This window comes from Pseudogymnoascus verrucosus (assembly GCF_001662655.1).
Source record: "Pseudogymnoascus verrucosus strain UAMH 10579 unplaced genomic scaffold scaffold_9, whole genome shotgun sequence".
Lineage (NCBI taxonomy): Eukaryota > Fungi > Ascomycota > Leotiomycetes > Thelebolales > Thelebolaceae > Pseudogymnoascus > Pseudogymnoascus verrucosus.
The window spans coordinates 307,897-320,646 of NW_017263660.1; the positions used below are offsets into that span (position 1 = coordinate 307,897).

The 12,750-nt window shown below is 53.3% G+C and overlaps 4 protein-coding genes across 4 annotated transcripts; all 4 read left to right on the forward strand.

Annotated features, from left to right (window-relative positions):
• The first annotated feature begins 404 nt into the window (after nt 1-404).
• NTA1_1 (Carbon-nitrogen hydrolase) lies at nt 405-2,447 on the forward strand. Its single transcript, XM_018271891.2, has one exon. It carries the CDS (start codon nt 1,272-1,274, stop codon nt 2,292-2,294), a length of 1,023 nt encoding a protein of 340 aa, XP_018132764.1. The 5' UTR covers nt 405-1,271; the 3' UTR covers nt 2,295-2,447.
• Nucleotides 2,448-7,042: 4,595 nt separating this feature from the next.
• VE01_02382 (uncharacterized protein) lies at nt 7,043-7,457 on the forward strand (the record flags this gene model as incomplete). Its single annotated transcript, XM_018271892.1, has 2 exons — nt 7,043-7,120; nt 7,257-7,457. The coding sequence occupies 2 exons, from the start codon at nt 7,043-7,045 to the stop codon at nt 7,455-7,457; spliced, it is 279 nt and encodes a 92-aa protein (XP_018132765.1).
• A 23-nt stretch (nt 7,458-7,480) lies between these two features.
• VE01_02383 (uncharacterized protein) lies at nt 7,481-9,295 on the forward strand (the record flags this gene model as incomplete). The annotated part of the gene is made up of 3 exons (XM_018271893.2): nt 7,481-7,739; nt 7,799-8,032; nt 8,083-9,295. The coding sequence occupies 3 exons, from the start codon at nt 7,481-7,483 to the stop codon at nt 8,763-8,765; spliced, it is 1,176 nt and encodes a 391-aa protein (XP_018132766.1). The 3' UTR covers nt 8,766-9,295.
• Nucleotides 9,296-11,757: 2,462 nt separating this feature from the next.
• VE01_02384 (uncharacterized protein) lies at nt 11,758-12,723 on the forward strand (the record flags this gene model as incomplete). Its single annotated transcript, XM_018271894.1, has 1 exon — nt 11,758-12,723. One exon carries the CDS (start codon nt 11,758-11,760, stop codon nt 12,721-12,723), a length of 966 nt encoding a protein of 321 aa, XP_018132759.1.
• Between the last annotated feature and the right edge of the window lie 27 nt (nt 12,724-12,750).

The following is a 12,750-nucleotide window of genomic DNA, read 5'->3' on the forward strand; positions in this document are numbered from 1 at the left end:
GGGGATCGTGGATATGGAGAGGTGGCGGGGAAAACGGTGGTGGAATCGGGGGGGTGGTGACAGGAGAGAGGAAAGCGGCGGCCGGGGGGGACGGTGACAGGAGAGGGAACGACGACAGTATAGTTGACGGGGCGGCAAAGATCCTCAGATTCCAGCGAGCAGTAGTTGCCGACAGTTCTGGAAGTCCGTTTATTTACAACTGCGCGACCAGCCACCCATATCGCTGAGGCGATGCTGGTTGTTGCTCTGCTACTAGATCGGATTCTGCGTTCCCTATATACAATCCTTGTCTTGTTGGTCTTTGCTGGTCTCGATTTAGTCTGGGGTTTCCCACGTAATTCGTGGTATAGGGGACCATTGTAAAAATAGTAGACTCTGAAACACACCCAGCCGTCATCTCAACTAAACTCGAGATCGAAACGGGCACAAACGGCTGTGCCAGTTGGGATTGTGAATACCACTCTCCCCATGCAGTGATTTTCGTCGTGTAATGATGTGACAGCCCAGCATGAAACACAGGGGCGCATGCATCCCTCATCCTCCCCATGCACACCCATCACAGCCAACTCCTGCCGCCCTATCAATGCCCTCCCCTCCCCATCACCGTCGCATTCCAATCAGCGCCTCACCTCCCCAAGCCACCTCACGCCATCGCACAGTATCAGGGACCACGAGAACCGATCCCGTTCGCCCTGCCAGTTGTCCAGTGGTCGTCAGCGGGGAAGCGCCAGGGTCATCGTTACCCCGTAATCTCGCGACGCTAGCTGACCACGTTGTCCGCCCCTCCTCTCCTGTGGGCGCGAAATATGTATAAATTGGCGGGGGAGGGGGGGATAACCGGATACCTGGGAAACTTTCTTCGTCGGTTGTTGAATTTATTCTACTGCACAGTACGGCACTGTATAGTACCTTGCTTAAGTTTGTTCGCAAGGCAGGAGCGATTGACAGGGCGGGATCTAAGGGTAACTACTCAAAGGAAAAGGGCCAGCCGGGTGTACCTGCCGTGCCGCGAGTCATTGAGACCCTACTTTCGGGAACTATCTCTCATATCTTCTCTTTATCTCCACGGCGCATCGTACGATTCTGCGGCAGCGCTCCCAAAACCGGGGAGTTTACTGGGAGCCAGACACGACCCTACGATTATTCTTACGACCGCTCATTCAGCACCACCCCCCCAAACCCTCGCTCTCAGTCTCCCAGCGCATCTCTCCAACCCGCCGCGCATCGTATAATGCGCCCTGCCCCCCCAACACACCACCCCCACCACCAAAATGCGCATCGGCTGCCTCCAATTCGCAGCCCAGCTCGGCGAAGTCAAACCCAACATCGCCCTCGCCGACAGCATCCTCACCCTCTCCGCACCACATAACCTCGACCTCCTCGTCCTCCCCGAACTCGCCTTCACAGGCTACAACTTCAAATCCCTCCACGACATCGCCCCCTTCCTCGAGCCCACGACCTCCGGGCCCAGCGCAGACTGGGCGCGCGCCACGGCACGGAGGCTAAATTGCACTGTTGTCGTCGGATACCCCGAGAGCGTGGACGTGAGCGCGAAATGGCCGACGTCGCCGGAATACTACAATGCAGCTGTGGCGGTGTCGGCGTCTGGGGCGACGCTCGCGAATTACCGCAAGTCGTTCTTGTATTATACTGATGAGACGTGGGCGCTAGAAGGCCCGGATGGGTTCTTCCACGGCGAGTTTGAGGGGCTGGGTGATGTGGCGATGGGGATTTGTATGGATCTAAACCCGTATAAATTCGAAGCCTCGTGGAACGCGTGGGAGTTCGCGTATCATATCGTCCATGTCGAGGCGCGGGTTGCGATTGTCTCCATGGCGTGGTTGACGCGCGAAGAAGCGGGACCGTATGGTGAGCACCCCAAGGAACCGGATATGGAGACCCTCGCGTACTGGGTGGCGAGGCTGGAGCCGCTGGTGAGGAGGGAGCAGGAGGGCGAGATTATAGTGGTGCTGGCGAATCGGACGGGGGTGGAGGGCGACGCGGTGTATGCGGGCACGAGCACGGTGTTGGGGATTGAGGGGGGGGAGGTGAGGTTGTATGGGGTGTTGGGGAGGGGGGTGGAGGACTTGTTGGTGGTGGATACGGAGAAGGGACCGTTGGGGAAGTTGGTTAGTGTGGCGGCGGCGGCGGCGGCGGGGCAGACGGAGAGTGATGTGTCGAGGAGTGGGGAGAGTGTGGGGAGTCCGTTGAGCTCGAGGGAGGGGGATGGTGGGGGGATGAGCTCGTCGGCGGAGACGTCGGTTTCGCCGGGGAAGTCGGTGTCGCCTCATTGATGCTGTGGAGGCATATGGGTGGTGTAAAATTGGGTTTGAAGGGGGGAGTTGGGTGTTTGTGGCGGTTATGCTGCATGTGAGCGTTTTTTTGCTTATTATTATGATAGATGAAGAGACGACCGAAAACCTAAATGCAACAACGATGATGAAAGAAATCCCATGCTTCTGGCGCGTTTGACTCCCTGTAGTCAATTTTCAGCTTGCCAATTAATGGCGTATCTATGGATAATACTGATATAAGAGAGATGGGGTTGCCTCATTTTCGAATCAGGTATAATACAGAGCCACTCACGTCGGACCAACCTAACTCTGGGAAAAAGATACTGGTTCAGAAAATGTCCAAATCGTCAAGTTTGTAACTTCGAATCAATCGGAATACAACACTTATGTGTGTTCTTGACAATATGCAATCCCATTAATTTTCTCATTTTCTCGCCTGACGGCGGAGGAGTATGTGGTAACTAGAAGATACTGTCAACGAGAGAATGCTTCGGCAACAAGATATAATCGACAGCGAGAGAAAACCCAGCGAGAAAAGAATTCCTACTGAGCCAGCGTCTTCCGGGAGGGATATTCGTACCTTATCGGGCACAAGTCGCTTAATAGGGGTGACGCTGGTCGTTTTGATTCTCGAATGATTCCTTTGTCGTCGATAATGTGCTTATTACTATCATCAGGAAGATCCTGAAGTAGGTGGAAACTGGCATTTACTTGCTCACGGGTCAGGGCGGGAGTTGGGGAAGGTTAGGAGCGGGATGGGGTTTTGAGAGTTCAGCGTTAAATAGATCTATCTGTTACCTCTTTCCTTCTTGAAAAAAGGGTTTGTGTGATCGCTGTCTCCTCGAGTTGCTGTTCTCTCAATGTGGATGTGATTGATGACTTCGGGGGCTAGGAGAGTAACCTATAAATGTGGCTCAACAACCAACTACACACCGTTATCTGCACTTGAAACCGCATGGGAAGATAATCATAGTCTCACCTTGTAACTCTCGGAGCTTTGGTAGAACATGTCATCTGAATGGCAAACAATCGGGCGCATATGGCGCCAGGGAAAACGATCTATGCAAGAGGGTACTTTGGACGATGAAGACAAGGCAATGCGTACCGAGGAAATGGGACTCATGCGCCAGTACAGTCTGTCCAATGCCTTGGTCCTCGGCACCACGCCTATCAACGCCTGCTCGTCGGCTTATTTCTGAATAGAGCCACGATTGCTGAAACCGTTGCTGTTATGACAAACTATGAAGCCGGAAGAGTACACAGTGAGAAATCATACTGACAGTAGAGGAGCTCGCGGTGAGAGAGCGGTATCGACAACAAGAGAGCGTTGACGGCAAGAAGATTAGGCACTCAGGAGGACCGATTATTCGCTCTATAGTCGCCAGGACAGCCGCACGACACGGTACTCAATGAACACTCCTCCTCTCTCGATATCCTTACGGATGAGTGAAATCTTTTCTGCTGTGATCATAGCCTCCGTCAGCTACGTCGCATTGAACTGCGTAACGAAGTTGGTAGCATCCTTCTCATTGAACGTTTCAGTGGTGTCCAAGAAAAGACGAACTGTTTGCCACGGTGAGAGAGACTCCAGGACGAGAAGCTTTCCGGCAAAGACACTGTACTGTAAGTGGTCAAAAGGGAATGGGAAGTCACCAGACTTTTTTTTTTTTATAAAAAAACGCCGTTGGAAGGCGTTCGATGTAAGTTGCTGAAATGTTTCGAGTGATGATATACGCTGCGATGAAGAGTAAAGATATCAAATATATGATCACATATCTGCTGGATGGCGCGGTTGGAGGGAGTTGAGAAAGATCATCATCGGGGTCTGGAAGTTTGATAAGATCAGAATTTGATATATATTGTTTCTATAGTCACGCTACCCCTGAGCAATGGCAACTGGAGTGCGTGGTGGCAAGAGAGTTCAGTCATACCCCTATCCCCATTTTTATTAATAATATTGCCGCTTGTAAGCGTGGAAAAAGAGACGAAGAGGGAATATGGACCTGGAGACACACAAGTGAGTTATCAGAATAGCGGGATAGGGGTATGAGCCCAAAAGAGATGGCCATCTAGATTTGATTATATTAGAATATTAACACAGGGCCTAGCGAAATACGCATCGTGGCAGCAAGTGAAGAATACAAGGCGTGATCAGGGAGTGCTGATGCGATTCACTCCTATGTTTCGTATTAAACGTGCATGTATGGCTAGCACAAATCCAGGCCATGGAGTCACACATACATATTGAAGCGAATGATATGACTGTGTGTCATGGAAAGCAGAAATCAAGAGTTGTGCAGTGTATCTTGGGAGACACATATTAAGAGCTGCACAGCACAGGCTGTCGTCATGTCTCGCTATTGTCCCCGTTCTCTCCGTCGCCTGAGCCGGATGCTGTCACCTCTGACTTCTTGTTCTTTACGGATGCTGTCACAGTCTCGCCGTTGCCGTCACCCTCTACGAACACATCTTCTTGAGCCCCGCTGTCCCGCCATCCCGAAATGCCTCCACTGCATGGTCACGGGCATCTATGGCAAACATGTCGCGCTAAGTATAGAGATAACAGCTAACTAAATCTATTTCCTCTTCTGTAGTATTCGAGTATAGGGCTGAGACAGCAGTTTTTGTTTATCCCACCCAAGACCGGAAAGCTTCCACCATAGTAAATTAGATATGCGCCATCATCGTGCAGGCCGACGATTGACCTATGCCGCAAAGACAACTGCAAAGGAGCACAGGGGATTGCAAGAAACTCACATATCTCTTCGAGCTATTCACTGACGAGATGGGCATGAATGGAGTCCCACTAAGAGAACGAAAACGAAATGTCATGTTTACCATCGGAAATCATAAGATCGGAGGAACTTTTGACAGCGAGTTGAGACTAAAGGGTTGGGAGATACTATCAAGAATCGAATGAAAGACTGCTGATAAAGTCAGACTCTCGGCCACCTCTGTCGTCATGCCCCACTGTTTCCATCACTCATTCTGTCGTTGGAGCCGGATGCTGTCACCCCCTGCCTGCTGTCGATGTCAACTTCTGTGAGCGCAGATTGGGCCCTGGAATCTATCCTCTCTTCTTGCTATCTCTATATCTAAGATAGCCAATATTGTTTTCCGATGAGCCATGCTGTCTCCACACAAGATGCCGTTGAGTTATGACTTTCAACAGAAGCGAGTCTAAGTAGCCCCTTAAAGCTGGTGCAGATTCGGAGTTATTGACAGCAACAGAGAGACCTCCAACGGTGAGACTTCGAACAGCGTCCCGCTTTCCCCGCCACTGGGCAGCATAAATCTGGATGGTAAAAAAGGCATCGTCTAGGTCTCTTATAGTTACTTCGGTTGGACCATGGAGGTAACAGAGCTGGAAACATTTCTTCAGGGCCAGCATTTGGGGCCTTCTCGCAGAGTACCAAGTAGATGGTGCCACCATTATCTCCAATCAAGCCTCATCAAATGGCCATCCCTGGAGACGAAAAATAAATAGGAGCCTAGGTAACCATTATCACTTGATTTTATTTGGCAACAAGAAGAGATGTAACTGCGAGATATATAACCGGATCTGAGAACAGCATGAGAGGAGAAAAACTGGTGGACGTTATTGCAACTCAAATAAACACAAGAGTTGCAGCAGTGTCTACCGACTATATAAACAAGTTCAATTTCTTCGTCGTTGAGTGTAAAGCACCCAAACGGTAGACGCAAGAGAGAACCGTGGCTAGAATCGGATCAGTCTACAACCTCGTTCCTAGCCGCGAATGCGAGGCTCGCGTCATATTATGCTGTTGCTACCGGTCTTCGTGTTGTCGTTCCTCTTTCTTGCTACCGCACCTCTTGCTACCACTACTACATCCTGGTGAGTTGACGGCCCATGTTAATTTTTAGGTTAGCGTATTTGTTCATCGCACCCCCGGCGCCCAAGAGCATTCTCTAGCATCCTCTCCGCGTTTCTAGCTGAGATTTGAAAGTTGATAAAGTTGGAGAGATAGACAGATGATGGAGTTAAGGACGTAGTGATGACGAAGTGAAGGGAAATGACATACGGAAATGGAGAACCTAAAGTGGATGAATAATTCCGTTGCTGCCATCTCGCCACATAACTGTAATACCTTCTTTACTTCGAGTTTCCCTCCCTCCTATCATATTGTATTGAATCGCACCGCAAATTTAGTAAGATTTGAAATTATTCTAGTTATGCCAACCCCTAATTTTTTGGAGATGATGTAAAAATTGGATGAATAGTCTGGTATTGTCGCCGCAGCTATCTATTTCTATGTATGGTTTATTCCACTTATATTCTGCCGAGAGCACCGGGGGGGGGGGGGGAGCTGTCCAAGACTTTGAAGTACATATGGTATCAATTCCAATCTTTGCANNGGGGGGGGGGGCCGGGGGGGGGGGGGGGGGGGGGGGAGCTGTCCAAGACTTTGAAGTACATATGGTATCAATTCCAATCTTTGCAGAGTCCCTCTTCGGCTTTTCGGCCAGCACAATGCCACCTTTGGAGCAGCCATCATTGCCTGCACGTTTCATATTCCCATTCTCAAGAGCACAGGGATTATGGCTTGTTAATGGACATGCCCGGCCCCAATTCCGGCCTTGAGAAGAACTCTGCCCCAAATGACGACGCTGACAGGCATAATCTAGTTGGAAAAATGCCATAACACTCCGCCAGCCAACAGTCCGTTGGCCTCCGTGGGCCTCATCCATCTGCGACCTCTAAATTGCCCATTCGAGTTAGACCACACATGGCGTACACAGATGGCGGCCCGCACCGATCACCGATTGGACACGACGACGCTATTCCCATTGAGGCTGTGCCAATAGTATGCACGGGGTTGGGGTACGTACCTCCACACGTCCAATCGCCGTACTTGATGCCTCGACCCTCTCCAACTCTCACCCATTTAGCCAAGAGATGGACCCTGCACCACCCACTAATCGCCCACTAATGGTTGACAGATGGATGTAAGGGCTTCCTCGGGGGTGTCAGGATGGAACCCTCAGATCACCAGCACGCATATACCCATGCGGTCCACGACAGCCGACCTCGACCTTACTCAGCAGGACAACTCACTCAACCTCGCAACCCCGCCGGCGACCAGCTCTGATGGCGATATAAGCACTCATCCCGCCGCTCCCGACGAATGTAGCATCTTCTAGGATCGCCGACGACGCATCTCACCATGCGGCGCATCAATCTCCGGCGCGCCGCCGTGGTTCTCGGTCTCTTCTCTCCGATATCAGCTATACTCGTCGCGCCCGATTCCGACTGCGCCATCAGCTGTGGAAACGTCCTCGACGCGACTACGCCGCCCGATATCGCATGTGGAGATAATAAATTCGGCAGCGGGGTGGGCCAGACCTTCAAGGCATGCGTGGAGTGCGAGCTAAAGAGCACTTATGTCGATCCGACGGGCCTATCCGATTTGACTGCTGCGATCTGTATGTATCCCATATACCCTCTGTTATTCTCGTACGCGATGCTGATGGCGGCGCGACAGATAACCTGCGCTATGCGGCCGACTATTGCATCTTCAACGACTCGAAGATCGCGACCACGCCATGCATCACCACCTCCGCCTGCGAACCTTTCCTCGACTCCCTAACTTACCATAACAACATCGCTCCATCCGGCGCAACCGACTACGGTTACTGCAATCAATGGGATGACTCAGACATATTGAGATGCCAGAACTGTGTCGCAGCTCTGGAAGAAGAGGAATACCTCGTTAACTGTACGCCCCTTCAATCCCCCATATGAGCCCTGCTAATATCCCACCCCCAGTCATGACCATCCTCAGCGCAAGCTGCCAGCAGAAACCTGGAAAGGGAGCCCTCATCGGCGTAGAAGGCGACCCCTTCTCTGGCTCGCGCGTGTCAATCACCAAGCCCTACTCCTCCGCCGACATAATTGCATCCTCGTTCAACCCGCCCTCCGGCCCCCTCGATCTAGGCGCCAAAATCGGCATAGCCGTCGGCGGCTTCCTCCTCATCCTCATCGTCCTCGGGACCTGCATAGTCTGGCGCGGCCGCCGACGCCGTCGCGCCATACTCGCCAACTACGCTGGATCTCCCGCCATGGCACAGGCGCCGCGCTGGAAGGGCACGGACGACAGCCCTCAGAGCATGAGCAGCGGCGCCTTCATGACCAAGGCGTCAAATTACCAGTGGCCCGCACAGTCCACTGATGACAGCCCTGCAAGCGCGGTCAGTAAAGGAACCGGAGGAGCAGGAGGGGCCGGTTTTAGTCCGTACGTGAGCCAGCATACGAGCCCGAGTGGCCCAGCCCCCGGAGAGTTCCCTCACGTCCCCATACCAGCTCCATATAGGAGAGAGAGCATTGGAAGTTTGCGCCCGCAAGGAGAGTTAATCGAGATGAGTCCACTTGGGGAGAGTGAAAGGGAGAGGTGGGAGAGAGAAGCAGGGGCTGTAGGATTTGTGCCTGCCCCTGCGCCGACTAGAGGATGATGGAGCAAGGGCGGTGAGATTCGTGCCTGGCCCTGAGCCAACTAGAGGATAATGGAACGAAGGGGGTGGCAATGTTTGTGACTGCCGGAATCAGGGACGGGCGGTGGCATGGATAGGGTCTCGGCGTAAATGTTTGCTGTCAGCTCCGCCCTTGGTAGATAGCCGATGTGACTGTGGCGAGCCTCGCGCTATCGATGCCACACTAAATATTAAACCACTACCACTCCCTTGCTTCCCCGCCGTCCAATCCCATCTGCATTCCATGTCTCGCGCCAGCGCCCCCTCGCAGCCGCGCACGCTTATCAATGCCGCGCTGCACTCGGGCTTACGTCTTATCACAGGCGCCGCCCCCGCGCGAGTCACTCTACACGATGCACGCCCCGATGGGGTAGGTGGCTGCGTGCGCAAGTCTTGCCTCATCTGTCTTAAGTAGACTCGTAAGAGGGGTCACGCTGGCCGGGTAGCTAACGGCTGAGACCGCCACCAACATGTTGGTTTTCTCGGGGTGGGGCACAAGAAGGGCAATGAGGTGTTGGATGGAGGCGGTGGAGGGTGTGCGCGAGACAGAGAGGGGTGGGGACTAGACTGAGGGTGAGTTGTTGGTGGTGGGGAGGTGGATTGGTAGATTGCATAGAAGGGATGGTGGCTTGAGGGGTATTGCTGTGATCGGCGGCATGTTTGGATTGGCAGAGAGTTCGGAGTAGTAGCGTGCTTGGAGAATGCTTGGAAAGTTCCGAACCAGCAGGAGCATTCATCCAAGCGCGCCTGTATATTAAACAGACCTATAGCGCATCCGGTAGGCTGGTCTGCACCTCCAATCCCAGTCATTCGCCGAGAACGCGTATGCACGCATCGTTCGTCTTGTCCCCGCCGCACATAGTTCACCGGACCGAGCTCCACTCTTGTGTTGGACATTCTTCATCGTCGTTGGCCGCGGTCTACTAGTATTGCCGTGCTTATGCCCCCAAACCTTGTCTTGACTCGAACTCTGCGTCTAGGCCCCACGACAAGAGAGGAACGTGAAAGCGCTGGCAACATCTTGTTGGCTGGCTCTTCCGACGCTACGGCGCTTGTTATAGTGGAGCGCGCGGACGTGCGTTAGTGTAAGACAGCGATGCTACCATCCCCTCCCAGAGGCGCGATAGTCCGCGATTTTAGAGGGTTACACTCTAGTTGGGGGCTATCTCGACGTGACAGTCGGAGGGAAACCCCGACCACCCGCACCCAGATACAAGTCAAGAATCGGACAAATCGGAGATGAGACGTATCACCAACAAAATAGAGTGCTCCGTGGAAATGGGAGGGGAACGGGAAGCAAGGTCGGTACCCACCAAGGCTGGGAAAGGAAAGGCTTGATGTGATTGGAACTGTGGAACCTGCATCACAATGAGATTTACCCGTGTCACCGGGCGATGCCGCAACAGTGGACCCTTCCCCTTTCCTTTTCGTAGACCCTCAATCTCCACTAGTTCTCGGGCTTGACCTTGCCTCGCGTTACGCAGCGGCTGTGTAATTGTTTGTGCCCCGTACGTGTCCTGTTCCTTGATGCTAGCGGCGCTCTTTGGGCTCCCTTGCTTGGAGCCAGCAACGTTAGAACACAGCAGCTATCGACGTACGCACAGTGCTGGTTGAGTAGTGAGCGCGGGGAGATGATTATCACTGTACTGCGCAGCTCTCGCACAAGTTCAAAACATAGTGCTACGCGACACCACACTACAGCACATCATACTCGGCCGAATTTCTCTCGTCAAATCATACGTTGTGTTGCGTCCCAGCAAACCGCTACCAGCGCCTAATGACTGCCGCTCATTGGCCTCTGTCAGGGGTTGTCACTGGTGTCCGCCCCTAGCAGAACCACCTACCCTAGGTGGATGGTGGCGTTTGATCTGATCTGTCGACTCGCCCGTTCTCATCGGCTTTAGTTACACTGCATCGGAAATCCTCGACAAGGTGAAAGTAGTGAGATTAGTGACACTTGGCAACTCAATTTCCTGAGACGTCGAGAAGCGGCCGGAATGTAGTGATCGACAAGACAATGTGTTTGCTTTCTTTCGTGCCATCGATGCACCGGCCATCACGTAAGTGATGTGTGCCTTCTTGTGAGACGACCTTGCTTGCACTACGTGAACTCAGCTCAGCTTCCAGTTCTCCGACTTTCATTCGTGAGTGACAAATCACCAGAAGAGAGCATCCCTTGCATGATTGGCCTACAGTGATCCAAGGTATCCATCTTGAGGGCTGCACATGGGTTAAGGAACGCGCATAGCCTTCCCGCAGGGGGGGTACTTTTGCCGCGCCGCCGACGACATTCAGGCTGCAGCGAGAATTCTATGAGAGTGTATGCGGTGCCACCACCTCATTGCTCCGTAGGTGGCCTGCGCCTTGCGTTTGCCACTTCCCGGAAGGAGAGACAGCAAGCGGGCTAGGTTGCCTAGTGCTAGAATCTGCCGTATGGGATGCACTGCATACTCCCCGTTAGGCTGCCCGAATGCGGGAGGACATTGTTGTACATGCCGAACAAGGCCCTGGGTGGTTGTTGGATGTTTGGTGGTGAGTGAAAGGCTGCTTAAGTACCGCATGTGGGACGTCGATGGATATGAAATGCACCCTCAGCCCTCTGGCACATTGTCCTCTTGAGTATATATCGAGTGTTGCCGGCGAGATATAGAATGAGGCTTTGACCCAGAGTATTGAAGTTCTCTGGATGCTGATGAGCTTCTGCACTGCTTGTGGCTAGGTGGACTGGAATGAGAGGTTAGTCATCCATACGAGGCAAGCTTATGATAGCTCACCTGCTGCCATGCATCTTCACGCATCGTTGGAACTATTAAAGACCAAATGCTTCCTTCCAACGTCCAACAAACTGACGGTGCATTGCAGCCTCGTCAAACGGCTTGCTATGAGAGGTTCGGCCTCAACCAACATCAACCTCGACGCCACCGACATACCCAACAACATTGCCACAGCTTTGCTCCAATATTAATCCGCCAAGATGTGTCTTTGGTGGCGTAACCGCGAGCCCATCGAAAGCTCTTTCGACCCGCGTTTCGGCTCTGCTGCCATTACGGCCCCAACCTCGGGAGCGTTCACCGATCCCTCCACGGCCCCTCCTCTTACCGTCGCCATCCACTCCGCCGGTACTGTCGACCAACCGCCCCCATCACCACCCATGTCCTCCATATCTCACCTCCCAAAATTCCCCAACGCAAAGCCACCCTCTTTAAATCTCGCCCGCTCAAATAGAAGCAGCGACGCACCATCTATCCCACAACCGCTCACATCGAAATCTGCCCAGTCACACCATTCCCACCACTCTCATCACTCACTCTCCACCAGCACCCAATTCTCCAGCTACAACTCCACGCCCTCATCTCCAGCCTCCCAGCTCCAACCCTCCCCGCAATGGCCCAAAACCTCCCCCGGCATTGGACGGCCAACAAGCCCCGTCCCGGTCCACCAGGCCTACATCCCCGCCGATCAGCTCAGCATAGGCAGCAAGTTGAGCCCAGGCTTCTCCGCCAGCAGCGCGCCAACACCCACCACGAACGGTCCACGGACAGGCAATTCTGCCACAACCACTGTGACGAATGGTTGGGGTAGCGCTCAACCCTCGCCGACAAACATTAAAACATCATCCATGCCACCTACTCCTGCGTCCTCCCCGCCCCTACCACAGCTACCAGAGGTGCATGGCGAGTTCCCGCAGTTCCCACAGCCGGTACAGAGCATAATTCTGCCCCCGGTGGACCAACAGCAGCAGCAACAGCCTCGCCAGTCCATGCAGCGACTCTTTGGCATCCAGGGCACGCAGGCATCCCATCCGCAGAGCAAGACGAGGATGAACAGGATTACGCTTCCGAGTCTGAAGCTTGGGGCAGCGCCGAAGAGGAGGCCGGCGAAGACGTGGGATGAGAGGTCGCCCGAAAGTGATGTCGAGCAGTGGCCAGGGAGTATGTAAGGACCGAGGGTAGAATGGTGGCGGAGG